Source organism: Mustela nivalis, assembly GCF_964662115.1.
Source record: "Mustela nivalis genome assembly, chromosome: X".
NCBI lineage: Eukaryota > Metazoa > Chordata > Mammalia > Carnivora > Mustelidae > Mustela > Mustela nivalis.
The window spans coordinates 38,390,511-38,408,503 of record NC_139040.1 but is presented as its reverse complement, the minus strand read 5'-3'; the positions used below and the strand labels follow the sequence as shown (position 1 = coordinate 38,408,503).

The 17,993-nt window shown below is 34.5% G+C and overlaps 1 protein-coding gene across 1 annotated transcript in view; it reads left to right on the top strand.

Annotated features, from left to right (window-relative positions):
• The window catches only part of COL4A5 (collagen type IV alpha 5 chain), a 240,844-nt gene that overhangs the window by 77,744 nt on the left and 145,107 nt on the right, over window positions 1–17,993 (top strand). The window contains exon 2 of the mRNA XM_082717352.1: window positions 15,697–15,756. Within this exon, the coding sequence (XP_082573478.1) occupies window positions 15,697–15,756 (60 nt within the window). The remainder of the gene's footprint in view (window positions 1–15,696; window positions 15,757–17,993) is intronic.

Sequence of the window (17,993 nt, the reverse complement as noted above, 5' to 3'; positions counted from 1 at the left end):
TGATTTTAAGGTATAATCTAATATTCAAGTCATATTCAGATGTCCCTAATGGTCCTTAAAAGTCTTTTATAGCTGTTCATATACTACATCTGTTTTGCTTCCTTGAATTTTTAAAAATCTGGAATGTGTTGGAAGAGAATTTACTATAGATCTCTCATGTCGCTGTACATCTTGAGAGGAGTGGAGCTGACTTTTTGGTCCGGCCTGTCTTTTACAGGGTATTTGTGTAGTGAACAGCTTGAAAAGAGGAAAAACCAGGTTTGTTTACTGCCCAGTAAAATAAAGATAACATCTCAGAGCAAAGGTCAAGCAAGCTTACTACCCATCATAAAATATATGTGTTTTCTAAACATTCAGTTTATCTACTGTAACAGCAATGTATATGTGAAGGCATTACCTTGTCTGCTTCATGTCACCCTGTGGAAACTGGATCTGGGAAGCCAGGGCTATTGCTGTGAATAATAAATTACTATATGGTCAAAACATCTTGTATTTTCTGCCAGTATCCATGAAACTATGGCAGGCTAACTTGTTAGCTTCCAACTAGGGAAAAATCTCAGAACCCTGAATGTTCTCGATGGGATGGTCTTCCCACATTTTTTTCATAACACTGATTTTTTTAAACAGCTTCATTAAAGTATAATTCACATAAAATTCACCCACTTGAAGTTCACAATTCAGTACTTTCTAGAGTATTTACAGAGTTGTGAGACCATCACCAATATCAATTTTTGAACATTATAATCATCCCCCAAAAGAAACCCTTAGCTGTCACTCCCTATGTCCACCCAACACCCTAGCCCTAGGCAACCACCAATCTAGTTGCTTTCTCTATAAGTTTGGCTATTCTAAACATTTCATGTAAGTGGAATCATTCAACCTGTATTTTATGTCTGGCTTTTAGCACTTAGCATAATGTTTTCCAGGTTCATCCATGGTATAGTGTGAATCAGTACTTCATTCCTCTTTATTGGTGAATAATATTCCATTGCATACATATACTACATTTTGTTTGTCAGAGCATCAGTTGATGGACATTTGGGTTGTTTTATATTTTTTAGACTACTCTGGATAATACTCTGAACATCTGGGTATATGTTTTTCTGAGGATATATGTTTCTGCTTTGCTTATGTATATATAATTAGGCATGGAATTGTAGAGTTGCTGGGTCATATTCTTGAGAAACTACTAAATTATTTTTTAAAGCAGTTGTACCATATTGCATCCTCATCAGCAATATATGAGGATTCTAACTGCTTTGATATCCTTGTTAACACTTGATATTGTCTATTTTTTATTATAGCTATCCTACTGTGTGTGAAGTTATAGCTCATTGTAGTTTTGATCTGCATTTCCCTGATTGCTGATGATCTTGATCATCTTTTTATGTGTTTAATGGACATTTGTATATCTTTTTTGGAGAAATATCAATTCATATTCCTTTGCCCATTTTCGTTTTTATTTTATTTTTTATAGTAAAAGGGTTCCTGTATTACTCTCCTGCATTCTCCTTCTGCCAGATTCTCTCAGCTGTGTAATTATTTTGCTATTAGAGAGTATAACTCTTATGTGCTGTTATATCATGATAATTAATTCTCCTAGGATTTGCCTTCAGAGTTAATCTAAAATTTGATAAAAAATTGATACTAATATAATTATCTAAGTATCAGTCACACTTAGAGCTTGATATTTTGATTGGATGCAGAGACAAAAATTTTATAATTATAAACCACAAAACCTGTGGAGCTCAAAAAAGAATCTTGAATTATAGTCAAATGTAGTCTTATAGATTCATTTGGTTTGTTTCCAATTTGGACAATTACTTTCTTTTATAGATTTTTTTCTGAAGATTTTGTCTTTATTTTTCTTGTTATCATTAAAAAACCTTCTTCATTACATCACTACTTTTTACCAGTTTCTTAATTAATCTCCTCGCTGGATATAAGTACTAAAATAGTTCCAGATTTGCACTTAAAGATATACAAATCCATTTTCGTAAGACCAGCATATGACATTGCTTTGTCTTTCATACCCTATAACTAGTTTTTTTCATCTTTACCATTCTTTATTTGCTTAAGAAATATTTCAAAATTGAATTGATTTAATTATCGGTAATTCCAAACATTTTTTATTTTTTTCTGTTCTCTCTTGCTTGTTTGTTTAGGTAGAAGTATAATTAACCCACTGTTTTATCAATTTCAGGTGTACAATGAAATGATTCAATAATTCTGTACATTACATAGTATTTCCCACATTAATATTGTCATCATCTGTCACCAATGTTTATATAATATTATTGACTATATTCACTGTGCTGTACTTTTCATCTCTGTGACTGATTTATTTTGTAACTGAAAGTTTGTACCTCTGAATCCCCTTTATCTATTTTACACAGCTCCCAACCCATCTCCCCTCTGGCAACCACCTGTTTGTTTTCTGTATTTAAGAGTCTGGGATTTATTTATTTATTTATTTAAAAAATTTCCCCCTTTTTAAAAATTGTTTTATTTATTTATTTTTATTTCTTTTCAGCATAACAGTATTCATTGTTTTTGCACCACACCCAGTGCTCCATACAATCCGTGCCCTCTCTAATACCCACCACCTGGTTCCCCCAACCTTCCACCCTCCTCCCCTTCAAAACCCTCAGATTGTTTCTCAGAGTCCATAGTCTCTCATGGGTCACCACCCCTTCCAATTCCCCTCATTTATTGGTATTTTGTTTGTGCATTTGTTTTGTTTCTTAAATTCCACATATGAGTGAAATCATATAGTGTTTGCCTTTCTCTGATTTATTTCACTTAGCATTATACCCTCTAGGCCCATCCATGTCGTTGTAGATGGCAAGATCTCATTCTTTTTTATGGTGGAGTCACACTCCATTGTGTGTATATAGTACATCTTTTTCCATTCATCTATTGATGGACTCTTTGGTTGCTTCCTTTGCCCATTTTTAAATTGGGTTATTTGTCAGTAAGTTAATAAGTATTCTTTATATATTCTGGATATAGGCCCCCTATCATGTACAAGATTTACAAACATTTTTCCACATCATAGGTTGTCTTTCACTATCCTGATAGTGTTCTTTGAAGCACAATTTTTAAAATTTGATTAAAATTTTAAAAAATAAATTTTTATGAGATTTAAAACATACCTATTTTTTTCTTTTATCATTTGTGCTTTTGATAACACATGTAAAAAGGCTTTGACTAACCAAAGGTCAGGAAGATTTAGTTACATTTTCTTTTTTAATTTTTTTAAATTTTTTATAAACATATAATGTATTTTTAGCCCCAGGAGTACAGGTCTACACACTTCACAGCACTCACCCACAGCACATACCACCCCCAATGTCCATAACCCCACCACTTTTTCTCCCGACTCCCCTCCCCCCAGCAACCCTCAGTTTGTTCTGTGAGATTAAGAGTCACTTATGGTTTGTCTCCCTCCTGATCCCATCTTGTTTCATTTATTCTTTTCCTACCCCCCAAACCCCCCACGTTGCATCTCTACTTCCTCATATCAGGGAGATCATATGATAGTTGTCTTTTTCCGATTGACTTATTTCACTAAGCATAATACCCTCTAGTTTGATTCACGTCATCGTAAATGGCAAGATTTCATTTCTTTTGATGGCTGCATAGTATTCCATTGTATATATATACCATATCTTCTTTATCCATTCATCTGTTGATGGACATCTAGGATCTTTCCATAGTTTGGCTATTTTGGACATTATGGCTATAAACATTCGGGTGCATATGCCCTTTCGGATCACTACGTTTGTATCTTTAGGGTAAATACCCAGTAGTGCAATTGCTGGGTCATAGGGTAGCTCCATTTTCAACTTTTTGAGGAACCTCCATGCTGTTTTCCAGAGTGGTTGCACCAGCTTGCATTCCCACAAACAGTGTAGGAGGGTTCTGCTTTCTCCGCATCCTCACCAGCATCTGTCATTTCCTGACTTGTTAATTTTAGCCATTCTGACTGGTGTGAGGTGATATCTCATTGCGGTTTTGATTTGTATTTCCCTGATGCTGAGTGATGTGGAGCATTTTTTCATGTGTCTGTTGGCCATCTGGATGTCTTCTTTGCAGAAATGTCTGTTCATGTCCTCTGCCCATTTCTTGATTGGATTATTTGTTCTTTGGGTGTTGAGTTTGCTAAGCTCTTTATAGATTTTGGACACTAGCCCTCTATCTGATGTGTCATTTGCAAATATCTTCTCTCATTCTGTCAGTTGTCTTTTAGTTTTGTTAACTGTTTCCTTTGCTGTTCAGAAGCTTTTGATCTTGATGAAATTCCAATAGTTCATTTTGCCCTTGCTTCCCTTGCCTTTGGCAATGATCCTAGGAAGAAGTTGCTGCAGCTGAGGTCGAAGAGGTTGCTGCCTGTGTTCTCCTCCAGGATTTTGATGGATTCCTTTCTCACATTGAGGTCCTTCATCCGTTTTGAGTCTATTTTCATGTGTGGTATAAGGAGATGGTCCAATTTCATTTTTATGCATGTGGCTGTCCAATGTTCCCAACACCATTTGTTGAAGAGGCTGTCTTTTTTCCATTGGATATTCTTTGCTGCTTTGTCAAAGATTAGTTGACCATAGAGTTGAGGGTCTATTTCTGGGCTCTCTATTGTGTTCCTTTGATCTATGTGTCTGTTTGTGTGCCAGTACCATACTGTCTTGATGATGACAGCTTTGTAATAGAGCTTGAAGTCTGGAATTGTGATGCCACCAACTTTGGTTTCTTTTTAAATATGCTTTTGGCTATTCGAGGTCTTTTCTGGTTCCATATAAATTTTAGGATTATTTGTTCCATTTCTTTGAAAAAAAACTTGATGGGATTTTGATAGGGATTGCATTAAATGTGTAGGTAGCTTAGACATTTAGGTAGCTTAGATATTTTAGGTAGTTTAGACATTTTTCACAATATTTGTTCTTCCAATCCAGGAGCATGGGACATTTTTCCATTTCTTTGTGTCTTCCTCAATTTCTCTCATGAGTACTTTATAGTTTTCTGAGTATAGATTCTTTTCCTCTTTGGTTAGGTTTATTCCTAGGTATCTTATGGTTTTGGGTGCAACTGTAAATGGGATCGACTCCTTAATTTCTCTTTCTTCTGTCTTCTTGTTTGTGTAAAGAAATGCAACTGATTTCTGTGCATTGATTTTATATCCTGACACTTTACTGGATTACTGTACAAGTTCTAGCAGTTTTGGAGTGGAGTCTTTTGGGTTTTCCACATATAGTGTCATATCTGCAAAGTGGGATAATTTGACTTCTTCTTTGCCGATTTGGATGGCTTTTATTTCTTTTTGTCTGATTGCTGAGGCTTTTTCAGCATCTATTGAGAATATCATATGGTTCTTGTTCTTTCTTTTGTTAATGTATTGTATCACGTTGATTGATTTTTGGCTGTTGAACCAACCTTGCAGCCCTGGAATAAATCCCACTTGGTCGTGGTGAATAATCCTTTTAATGTACTGTTGGATCCTATTGGCTAGGATTTTGGTGAGAATTTTTGCATCTGTTTTCATCAAAGATATTGGTCTATAATTCTCTTTTTTGATGGGATCCTTGTCGTTTTGGGGTCAAGGTGATGCTGGCCTCATAAAATGAGTTTGGAAGTTTTCCTTCCATTTCTATTTTTTGGAACAGTTTCAGGAGAATAGGAATTAATTCTTCTTTAAATGTTTGGTAGAATTCCCCTGGGAAGCCGTCTGGCCCTGGGCTTTTGTTTGTTTGGAGATTTTTAATGACTGTTTCAATCTCCTTACTGGTTATGGGTCTGTTCAGGTTTTCTGTTTCTTCCTGATTCAGTTGTGGTAGTTTCTATGTCTCTAGGAATGCATCCATTTCTTCCAGATTGTCAAATTTGTTGGTGTAGAGTTGCTCATAGTATGTTCTTATAATTGTTTGTATTTCTTTGGTGTTGGTTGTGATCTCTCCTCTTTCATTCATGATTTTATTTATTTGGGAACTTTTCTCTTTTCTTTTTGATAACTCTGTCCAGTGGTTTATCAATCTTATTTATTCTTTCAGAGAACCAGCTCCTAGTTTCGTTGATTTGTTCTGTTGTTTTTTTGGTTTCTATTTCATTGATTTCTGCTCTGATCTTCATTATTTCTCTTCTCCTGCTGGGTTTAGGCTTTCTTGTTGATCTATCTCCAGCTCCTTTAGATGTAGGGTTAGGTTGTACAAGAAAGGCTTGTATCGCATATATTTTCCTCTCAAGACTGCTGATTTAGTTACATTTTCATTTAAGGGTTTTTATAGTTTTAGCTCTTGTATTTCATTTATGATCCATTTTGATTTAATTTTTATGTATGGTGTGAGGATCTTGAACATGCAAGTTGATTGGTTTGCATGTATATATCCAATTGTCTCAGCCCTATTTTCCTTTAGTTAATGTTCTTGACCCCCTTATAAAAACAAGTGCATCATAGATGCATGGGTTTATTTTTGGAGTCTCATGTCTATTCTATTGATTTGTAGGTCTGTCCTGATGCCAATTTGATTACTGTAAATTTGTAGTAAGTTTAGAAAATGAGAAGTTTGAGTTCTCCAACTTTCTTTTTCAAATCTGTTTTGACTTTTGAGGTACCTTGCAATTTCATATAAATTCCATATCAATTTTATATATATTTAGTTATCTTAATATTCCTGAGTATTTTCTTCTTCTTCACACCATTGTAAATGGATTTTTACTAAATTTCATGCTAATGTATGGAAATACAAGTTTTTTTTTGTTTATTGATTTTGTGCCTTGTAATCTTGTGAACTTATTTATTAGCATTAATAGGATTTTCTCTATATAAGACTGTGTTATATGTGAATAGAGATAGCTTTACTTCTTCCTTTTTAATATGAATGGCTTATTTTCTTGTCTAATTACCCTGGTTAGAATCTGTAGGATGATATTGAAATGAAGTAATAGACTAGACATCCTTGTCTTGTTCCTGATATGTAGGGAAAGGATTTAGTCTTTAATAGTAATTATGATGTTCACCAAGGGTTTTTTGTAGATACCTTTTATTAGCCTGAGGAAGTTCCCTGCTGTTCCTACCTATATTTGTGGTAATGTCCCCTCTTTCATTCCTGATTTTAATAATTTGAGTCTTTCAATCAAAAAGTCTGTCAATAAAACTCATTAACTTGAGTGTCCCTTTCTTGTTGGCTTGTCAATTTTGTCAATCTTTTCAAAGAAGCAACTTTTGGTTTCTTTGATTTTTTTCTATTTTTTCTATTCTCCACTTAACTAATTTCAACCCACATATGTATTATTTTCTCCCTTCTACTTGCTTTAGGTTAGTTTGGTCTCTTTTCTAATGTCTAAAGGTTAAAATTTAGTTTATTATTTTGAAGATTTTATTTATTTATTTGACAGAGAGAGAGAGACAGTGAGAGAGGGAACACAAGCAGGAGGAGTGGGAGAGGGAAAAGCAGGCTTCCCATAGAGCAGGGAGCTTAATGTGGGGCTCCATTCCAGGACCCTGGGATCATGACCTGAGCTGAAGGCAGATGCTTAATGACTGTGCCCCAGGAGTTTAGTTTATTGACTTGGCATCTTTTTCTAAACATAGACATTTACTACTATAAATTTCCTGTAAGGAATACTTAAATGCATCCCATATATTTAGTCTATTTAGTCTATTGTATTATTTCCATTCTTTATTTTATTTTCAAGATTTTTGTATATTTCAAACTTTTGGGTTTTCCTATAGACATCATTTGATCTTGCTTTTTTATATAGTCTGACAACCTCTGAATTTTGATTGGCTTGTTTAATGCAGTCATATTGTGATTGATATCATTAGATTTCTGTCTGCCTTTTTTGTTTACTGTATTTCTTGTGCTTTCTTTTTTCTTCTGTTCCTCCTCTACAGTCTCCTTTTTTCTTAAGTGAATATTTTCTAGTTAAATATTGTAATTCCTTTAATGATTTTCTCCACTATTTTTTGAGTTGTTTTCTAGTGTTTGCTCTAGTACTTACCATGGACACAATTATCTGTCAGAATCTACTGAAGATTTATAGCAACTTAATTCTAGTAAGATAAATATTACTCCTATGAAGCTCTATTCCCTTTTTCTCCTTTTCATGTTGTTACTGTTATACATCTTACATCTATATATGCTAGAAACTCAGAAATACATTTGTTATAATTAGAACTTCCCAAGTAAACTCAGGTCCCTTAGGGAGAGCTTCAGAGCTCTTTGGTTCCCCAGTCCACCACCAAGCAGGGAAAACTTCTGTGGCAGTGTTACAGAGTGGGGAGGAAGGAAGAGTGACCTGCTTCTCTTGAAGTGACACTCTGCTTTATGAGCAGGGGGGTACAGGGAAGGACTATTTGGTCTTCTCATCTTGCTTCTGCCAGCATCAACCCTGTGCTCTGTGGATGAGCTGTGGTTGGGGCAGTTGAGTACAGTACTGTCAGTCTGCCATGCATGGAGTATAGAACTTTTGTGTATGAGTTGAGGTTCTGTAGAAAACAAAAGCCTTAGAATTCTCAGCTGTTTTAGGTTGGAATAAAGCTTGTGCAACTTGGAACTGGGCAGGGGGAGAGTGAGAAATTCCGATGACCTGTTAAATTGAGATGCTGTAGTGCTCAGCTGGAAGCTGGAGGGAGAAGGAGCTCTGGGTTCATATCTACTTCCACCTCTTGTGGAGCTTTTGTTAAGCTGAGCAGGAAAGGGAAAGAGGAAGAGAGGGTCATAGCAAAAATGCCATATATTCCTGCTGTTCATACTGAGATTTAGTAAATTTTGTTGAATGGTGTTTCTTCATTTGATGTAGCTTCTTAGGGCAATATCCAGAGTCATAAATTTTGTTTGTTTGTTTGTTTGTTTTGGTTTTACCAGCTATTGTTTTTTTGTGAGGGAGATGATCCTCAGAGGTCCTCAAGCTGTCATTCACAAAGCCTGGCATGGCATTGACTTTTTGGAGAGTCTGTGGTAGTTGTCCTTCATAGATACCACATTCCACACTTGTCTGAGTATTTCCTTATATCATGTCATTTTACACGTACTTATACTTGACATAATTATTGTTATATTTCTTTTATTTTTCCTTTCTATTCTAAGATAACACTTTCTTTCTCTCTTTTGCCTTTTTATGGATTTATTGAGTATTGTCCCCCTCCACTCCTTTGGAATTAATACCTCACTTACCTTCTTTTAAGGTTTACCTTAGGAATTAGAATACCTAAGTTGTATGCTTACCTTATCAAAGTCTAAAGTAATCAATACCCATTCCATGCCTGTTTTCCACACAATTACAATGACCTTAGAATACTTTAACTTCATTCATCCTCCCCTGACTTACATTGTATTATCACTGTTTTTCTTTTAGTTCTGTATTTTTGAACCCTGCATCTCTTTTTATAATTGTTTTACAGTTACTATTTGTATTTAAACAAATAGTTTAAATTCACCCACAAATTTACCACATTTTTTTTCTCCATTAGTTTTTGTATTTTAGACCTTCCATTTCAATTTCATTTCCTTTCATATAAAGGCAGAAGATATTCAAAAGGTTTGAATTTCTTACTCTGTCGTCCTGTTGTGGACATACTTTCTCAGTTTTTATTTGTCTAAAAATGTCTGTATTTTTACCTTGTTGTTGAAAGGTATTTTTACTGGGTAAAAAATATAAGTTGACAGTTTTCTCACAGTATGTTAAAAATGTCATTCTAGTCTGGCTTTTGTACTTCTGAGAACTAATCTGTAAATTAATTGTCACTCCTTTGAAGGCGATCTCTTTTGTCTTTCTTGATAGTTTTAAGGTCATGTCTTTGTTTTTATGTTGTGAGGTTATACTATTTTGTGTCTATTTTGCGGTTTGATTTTTCTTCCATTGAATCTGCTAGACTTCTTCAATTGCAGATCTCATTATTTTTTTAAAACTCTTTGCCATTATCTCTAACTGTTGTCCCTGCCACATTCCCTCTTTCACCTCTTCTTCTGTAAACATAATTACTGTATGCTATACACGTCTTCACTTTTTCTTCCATGCTTTTTAATTATTATTTCACAGTTTCCATGTTTTATCTCTGTAATATAGACAATTTGTGTTAACTTTGTCATGTTTTAAATTTTACTGTCTTTAGCTATATATAGTCTGCTTTGAAGGTCATCCACTAAGTTTTAAATTTCATAATTTTTACTCACAAAATTTATATTTTATTTCAATTCAGTTACGTTACCTTTTTTTGTTTACAATTTCTTGGTTCATTTGTTATTTTCCAATTTTAAGAATACCTTTCATAATTGTAAACATAGTTACATATTTTGTGTCTAGTAATTCTAATATCTGAAATTTTTGCCAAGCAGTTTCTGCTGTCAGAAGTTTCTGCTCGTTTTTGCTTATGATATTCTGCTTCCTTGTATGCTTAATGATTTTTGAATAGAATATCTTATTTTCCTTTCAAAAAGCTTTTTTTAGAATTCTTTGAAGTTCACTCTGAAGGTATGTTTCTCTACACAGGCTTTGTGTGTATTTCTGCCCAGGCTCTGGGAGGTCAAAGCAATTAGAGTCTGCTCTAAGCACCTTCGCAGTTAGAGGTTACTGGGCCACCCAGCTAAATGCTAATTTGGATTGTAAATCTGTATGTAGGCCAGTTTGTGGTTATATTTTCTCAGAGATATGTCCCCCCAGCCCCCGGTACTCACTGCTGAGTGCCAAGATATCTTTCTTAAAAGTTCCTGGGGAAGCAGTTGTGGGGTACTTTTTATTTTTAATGTATGAAACACCTTTACTGAAACAAGAATCTCAAATTCTCAAAAGTGTTTGGTCAATGCCCTCAGGGCAAAAGTAGTTTCATTGTTCTTTTACTGTTCCCCCCCCCTCTAGATTTTGGCCTGATAAATCCTATTGTGCTTCTTTTTGGTGCTTTAAGAACTTTTTACATTTTAAAAGCATTTTTCTTTCTTTCTTTTTTTTTTTTTTTTTTTGAAGCAGTCATATCAGTCGGGATACTTAGCCACATCTTGGAATATTTCTCATTTTCTATGCCATTATTTTGTAATATATATATTTTGACTCACTGAATCAGAATTACCTAGAGATGTTTACTAAACATTCAGAATCTGGTAGCCAATTTCAAACTAACTGAAATAGCATCTCTAAGATGGGGTCCTAGTACCTGAATTTTTGTGAGGTTCTTTAAGTGATTGTAATGCATATAGAAGTTTACTTTTATTCATACTTTTAATGCTCATATCTGGTTTTTTTTTTACTGTAGGATCCTGAGATTTGAATTTATTGTTTTCTATACTTTCCTAGCACTATATGTTCATTAATCCATTATTTTCACATTTATTTGGTATGCCAACTTTTATCATATAGTAAATGTGTGTGTGTGTATGTGTGTTTCTGGCCTATTATGACTCATCAAGCTGCCCATTCTTTGAATGATACCATGCTGTTTTAATTATTATAGTTTCATGATGTGTTTTACTATGTGATAATAAAAAATCCTCCACACTTTTTATTATTTTATCCTTAAAACATTTAAAACATTATTATAGTTGCATTATTTTCTTGCTTTAAGAATGTTCAATGACTTTGCAGAATTAAATAGTTTTTCCAGTTTTTAAAAGAACTTTCTTTTTTCGGCCTTATCTCCTCCTATACTTTTTCCATATGGACTTAAGAAGTCCTTAGACTAAGGTATTTAATGTTTATTTTACCTGGCTCTTTGCCCACAAAAATTTTGTGTTTTAATCTGAGTACTTGCCATGGCCCTTTTTGCTCTAGATATCTTTCTGCTCATCCTTCAAAATTGAAGTCAAGTTATTTACTTTCTTTTTTTGCAGAGTTGTTATGAATACTCCTAAGCTCAAGGGAACTTCCTTTCTTAATTTTGACAGCAATTATTGACTATACCACTCATTTTTACTTGGTAAATCCTACTGAATCACAGGCTGTAAAAGCTGGAAGCTTCTGAAAGAGATTATATTATCCATCTTTGTCATTTTACCAAAGAGAAAAACTGAGTTCTAGAGTATGGAAATTGACTTGTTTATAGTCTCCTAATGATTCAATTGTTGAGGTATACTCAGAATGTATTTCTTATATTTTAGAACTCATTCTATTACCATTGTCTCCTACATCATTATTCCATTGTATTTAAATTTTTATTTATGTAGGCATAGGTTTTTTTTTTTTTTTTGCTAGATTGGAAATTTCTTAAAGGCAGCGTTCATGTCTACACAATTTTTGGTATCACTAATAGCCCTAAAATTGTGCTTTGTACTTATTGGACACCTAGTAAATATTAGCGGCTGTTGGTAAAAAACAAGTTGCTCCATTAACCACTTGTCAGATTGGGGCTAGTTCCTTGTGGCCATCACTGCTATAACTGTATGGAAAGTGGCATCTAGTGGTTGGTGTGTGTATTACAATGCCTTTAAACACCCCCCCCACCCCCCCCACCCCCAAGCTCTGGTCTCATCATGATGTAGGTAGAATAAATAGAATATAAGTTAAATTTTTAAATTGAATTCAAACCAATATAAAATGTTTTAAGTAGTGACCTCTCTAAAGTATAGCTACATGTTAAGCAATAAAGAAGTGAAAAAAGATGAAATTATTAATTTTTAAAAATATGCTGTATAAAATTACTTACAAAATAACGTACACATATTTAAAGTTATATTGGTTGTTTACAGATTATATTAGGATTTGGAGGATTTTTTTGGATATTGAGAAGCTAGAAATACAATTGTAAAGAAAATTCACATAGTATCTTCTCTATATTAACAAAATCCTCTGTCTATTGCTTTGCATTGTTCTCAGGAGCTTAATTTATATTTTAAAAAGAAAGGTTTTTTAGTGAAAGATGAAAATAGAAAGTTACACCATCTTTTACTTGTAACACCAGAAAATGATGATCACATATTTACATTTAAAGTAGAGACATACATTCCAAAGTCAAATGTTATTTTTAGATGTATAGCCATTTTAGATTATCATTTACTCCTCCATTAATGCATGTCACTGATTATGGATAATATGCACAATCTAATTCAGTGAATATGACCATTGGCAGTCTTTATCTTGTGAATCAGTAGTTTCTAAAATTTGTATGTTTGTACTTTGAAATCTAGAATTCATGCTTGCCCAAAACTATTAAATATCTTAAGTTAACCTCCATTCCTGACACACTGTAATGTAATTTTTCTGTATGGAATTCAGAGAGCAATATGTACTGTCTTTGCATCTTCTACTTGCACCTAACATAACATAGTGGGTGATCAACAAGTATTTGTTGAGTTAGTTTTATATGTTGGAAGGAGCTGTGCCTTACCTGTCTTTAGTGCCTAACAAGTTTTCTGGCCTCTAATCATGCCCAATTCATGTTTGATGAGTAAGTTTGTATAAGTACATTTACCTTGTGATGTTATTGATGTATAATACTAAAACCAGTGTATAACCTAACCACATATATATCACAAATAATAGCTGCATAACAGACTTTAGATTAGAGATGTCAGGAGCATTTTTTACTGGAACAGCATCTCGCAGTGTAAGAGATTAATTCCCAACCTCAAGCCATTGTTGTTTGCTTTTATTAGGAAAAGAAGTTCAAACATGTGGCTGGCTTCTAATTACAGCTGAGTGTGAGTGGGTTAGGAGTTATGAGTAGAAGGATGATGTCAGTAGTTTGATAAGGAAATAGGAAAATATGCTTGTAGTGGTTGGAGTAAAGGAACAGGGAATGTTAGGAAGGAGGCTAAGGTATTTTTAAGTCATGGTCTTTCAAGACTAAGCACTGGTACACATTACTTGGTATTTACATCACATAAAAGTTTCTGTTATTTAATGAGAAGCATACCACTGTATTGTACATAAATGGTGAGCTATCTACATATGTTAACTAATTATGATTTAAGAAGTTCAGCTTTATGCCAGAGTATAGGGTAGATCTGGATGACAGAGTCATCTACTGTCTTGTTCTCTTATGGGTTCTTATTTTATTTTATTTATTATTTTTATTTTATTTGATAGAGAGAGATACAGTGAGAGAGGGAACACAAGAAGAAGGAGTGGGAGAGAGCAAAGCAGGCCTCCCGCCAAGCAAGGAGCCTAATGCTGGGCTTTGATCCTGTGACCCTGGGACCTTGACCTGAGCCAAAGGCAGATACTTAATGACTGAGCTACCCAAGCGCCTGTATTTTATTTATTTTTTATTTTTTTTTAATTTTATTTATTTATTTTTAATTTTTTTTATTTTTTATAATTTTTTATTTTTTATAAACATATATTTTTATCCCCAGGGTTACAGGTCTGTGAATCACCAGGTTTACACACTTCACAGCACTCACCAAAGCACACACCCTCCCCAATGTCCATAATCCCACCCCCTTCTCCCAAACCCCCTCCCCCCAGCAACCCTCAGTTTGTTTTGTGAGATTAAGAGTCACTTATGGTTTGTCTCCCTCCCAATCCCATCTTGTTTCATTTATTCTTCTCCTACCCACTTAAGCCTCCATGTTGCATCACCACTTCCTCATATCAGGGAGATCATATGATAGTTGTCTTTCTCTGCTTGACTTATTTCGCTAAGCATGATACGCTCTAGTTCCATCCATGTTGTCGCAAATGGCAAGATTTCATTTCTTTTGATGGCTGCATAGTATTCCATTGTGTATATATACCACATCTTCTTGATCCATTCATCTGTTGATAGACATCTAGGTTCTTTCCATAGTTTGGCTATTGTAGACATTGCTGCTATAAACATTTGGGTGCACGTGGCCCTTTGGATCACTACATTTGTATCTTTAGGGTAAATACCCAATAGTGCAATTGCTGGGTCATAAGGCAGTTCTATTTTTAAAGATTATTGTCTTCCACCCAATGTAGGGCTCAAACTCACAATCTCAAGATCAAGAGTCGCTCTACTTACTAACTGAGCTAGCCAGGTACCCCTCTTACAGGTTCTTATTTTAGAGGAGAATATTTTTCTGGCTTCAACTCAGTTCTTAATATGAGTTAATGAACTACTAGTAGTGACTCTTTAGAATATCTAGACTGAGGGACGCCTGGGTGGCTCAGTTGGTTAGAATATCTAGACTGTGTGTGCTTGCTTCCGCAGCACATACACTAGATTATCTAGACTGTGGGGACATTTGTGGTAAAACTGTTGGAGTCATTTTGACTGAGCTACTAGTGATGAGACAGAGGGAGCAAATTTTAAAAAGTTGGTAAGAGATAGCATTATGTATTTTAGGCTCTGCGATTGCTCATAAATGCCAAGATACATGCAATGTCAACCAGCAGACATCTTTGGCTAGTTGCCAAGGTCATTGCTAATACAGATTGAGAGGTCATGTCTTCTGTATGATGTTAGGACAAAACAAGGAGTTCCTAAGAGTTTGGACAAGTGGCAAATTGTATTACAGGTGAAGTTGTTTGAATTCTTTTTAATTTTAATATCTTTTAAACAAGATATTTTTCACTTTAAAATTATAACATATGCTCATTGTGGAAAAATTCAAATGTAAGTGTATACCATAAAAGGTGAAAGCTTCCCCAGAGGTAACCATTATTTGCAGTTTGGTATGTATTCTTCCAGATATTTTTCTGCCATTTGGTTTGTAAGTTTGGATTGATAAATTTAGTTGAGGGGTAAGTCAGAGACTCATTTTCAGATTCATATTAAATAATTTTCATCCCTTTTTTTCTTCCTTACAGGTTTGCTATGGGTGTTCTCCAGGATCAAAATGTGACTGTAGTGGTGTAAAAGGAGAAAAGGTAAGATTTGAAATGAACCTTTGAAAACTTAGTAAAACCAGTAAAATAGTGTTTTAATGTGTTTTTAAAAAAGAAAACAGGGTTATTTCGCTAAGCATGATACGCTCTAGTTCCATCCATGTTGTCGCAAATGGCAAGATTTCATTTCTTTTGATGGCTGCATAGTATTCCATTGTGTATATATACCACATCTTCTTGATCCATTCATCTGTTGATGGACATCTAGGTTCTTTCCATAGGGGGTTTGGGAGAAGGGGGTGGGATTATGGACATTGGGAAGGGTATGTGCTTTGGTGAGTGCTGTGAAGTGTGTAAACCTGGTGATTCACAGACCTGTACCCCTGGGGATAAAAATATATGTTTATAAAAAATAAAAAATTAATTAAAAAAAATAAATAAATAATCAAAAACAAAACAAAACAAAAAAAGAAAACAGGGCTCTACCTCAGCATCTAAGTAAATTAAATGAATTCTACCATATTGCTTATTTTAGATAGCTGTAAGGATTAGATTATATCTCAGGGGTTAGCAAACAGTTTCTGTAAAAGACCATAGAGTAAATATTTTAGGCTTTGTGGGCCACATAAGGTTTCTGTCACACATTTTTCTCTCATTTTTTAAAATAGCCCTTTAAGGGTGTAAAAAAATTTCTTAGCTCTTGGATTATACAAAACAGACTTCTTGCTGCATTGGTCTGAGAGCTGCAGTCTGCCTATCTATGATCAATCTTGTTGAACTCACTGACTTAATATGCAGAAGAAGGAAAAAACACTTAAGAAGGAACCTAACATCAGGCCACTAATCTGTGTTGGGTATCACGCTAGACAATTTCATATATTTTTATTTGGTTCATATAAGTTAATGATCGGTGAATCTCTATTTTTATCACACTTTTCCTATAGCAGCACCCTTATTGTGTACATGTGGTAAGTACAAAGTAAGTATTGGTGAGAATTAAATAGCATAAACACAGCCACTCTGAGTCAGTGACTGACAGTGAAGTTAGAAGATTAAGAAGGTATAACGAATTGTGGCCTACAGAGAATTGTGCTAGGAGAAAGAGGTTCGTACTCTAGTCTCAACTGTCTGGGGCTCAAATATTTTTGAATGAATCAGTGAATATTACTAATTATATATGATAAAGTTTAGGATAGTATTTCAAGAGCATATTCCATTTACGGGTACAGAAGGTCTACTAACATTAAAAATGTTTAAAAGTCCTGGAGTAAAGAAACCTATTTTTTCTGCAATGCTGTATTTCCAAGCTCCACTTGACTCACTTCTTCCTAACAGAACTCCTGTTAATAATAATTGACCAGTGTTAAATAGGACACCTATTTAAGTGACATTAGCTTGAGGGGAGTAGTTTTATAGTAAGTGTGTGTTTTCTCTAGTGGTAAAAAGATGAAATGAGATTCATTTCTGATATTGGTAGAGCGATTTTTAAAAAAAGATTTTATTTATTCATATGAGAGAGAGAGAGAACGCACGTGCAAGCACGGGCCTGGGGTTGGGAGTTAGGAAGAGGGAGAAGCAGATGAAACTGACCAAAAGTAGAGAGGATACTACCCTAGAAAGAAAGGAAGTCCACTGGGCAAGTTGCATTTATGGACTTTTCTCCTGAATGCGTCCTTCAGTCTGCATGGCAGAGGATTGCTAGAACCCAGACAAAAAGCCACAGTCTTACTGGCTTAAGAAGTTAAGAAGGCAGAGTTGAGGATGCCAGAATGACTGTAAAGTGATGAGAGATATGCTGCAATAGAATGAGGCACAGAGAGCACAGCCCAAAAATTTACCTGTAAATTCCACCAAAATTCTTGGTTGAACTTTGTATGTATAGGGGAGGATTCATTCAACCATGTATAGGGGAGGATTCATTCAACCCATCAAAAACAATAGCTGGAAGTCTTCAATAACTGAATATAGATTTAACTGCTGTCCATTGAATGGAAAACAGAGTTTTAAGTTTTAGTTCAGTTAACTATTTCCAAAAACATAAGTTCAGTACACTTCAGAGGAAGATTAAAGAATCTAGGATGACTATAGCATACAATGTCTAATTTGCTATTAAAACTTACTAGGTTTAAGAAGTAACAGGTAAAAGTGATCCATAGTCAAGAAGACTCATGAATGAAAACTAACTCAGATGTTAGAATAACATAGATGTTAGAATTTATAGACAGATATTTAAACCAATAGGATAAATATATTTGTTGATGTAAAGGGAAATGTGCTCC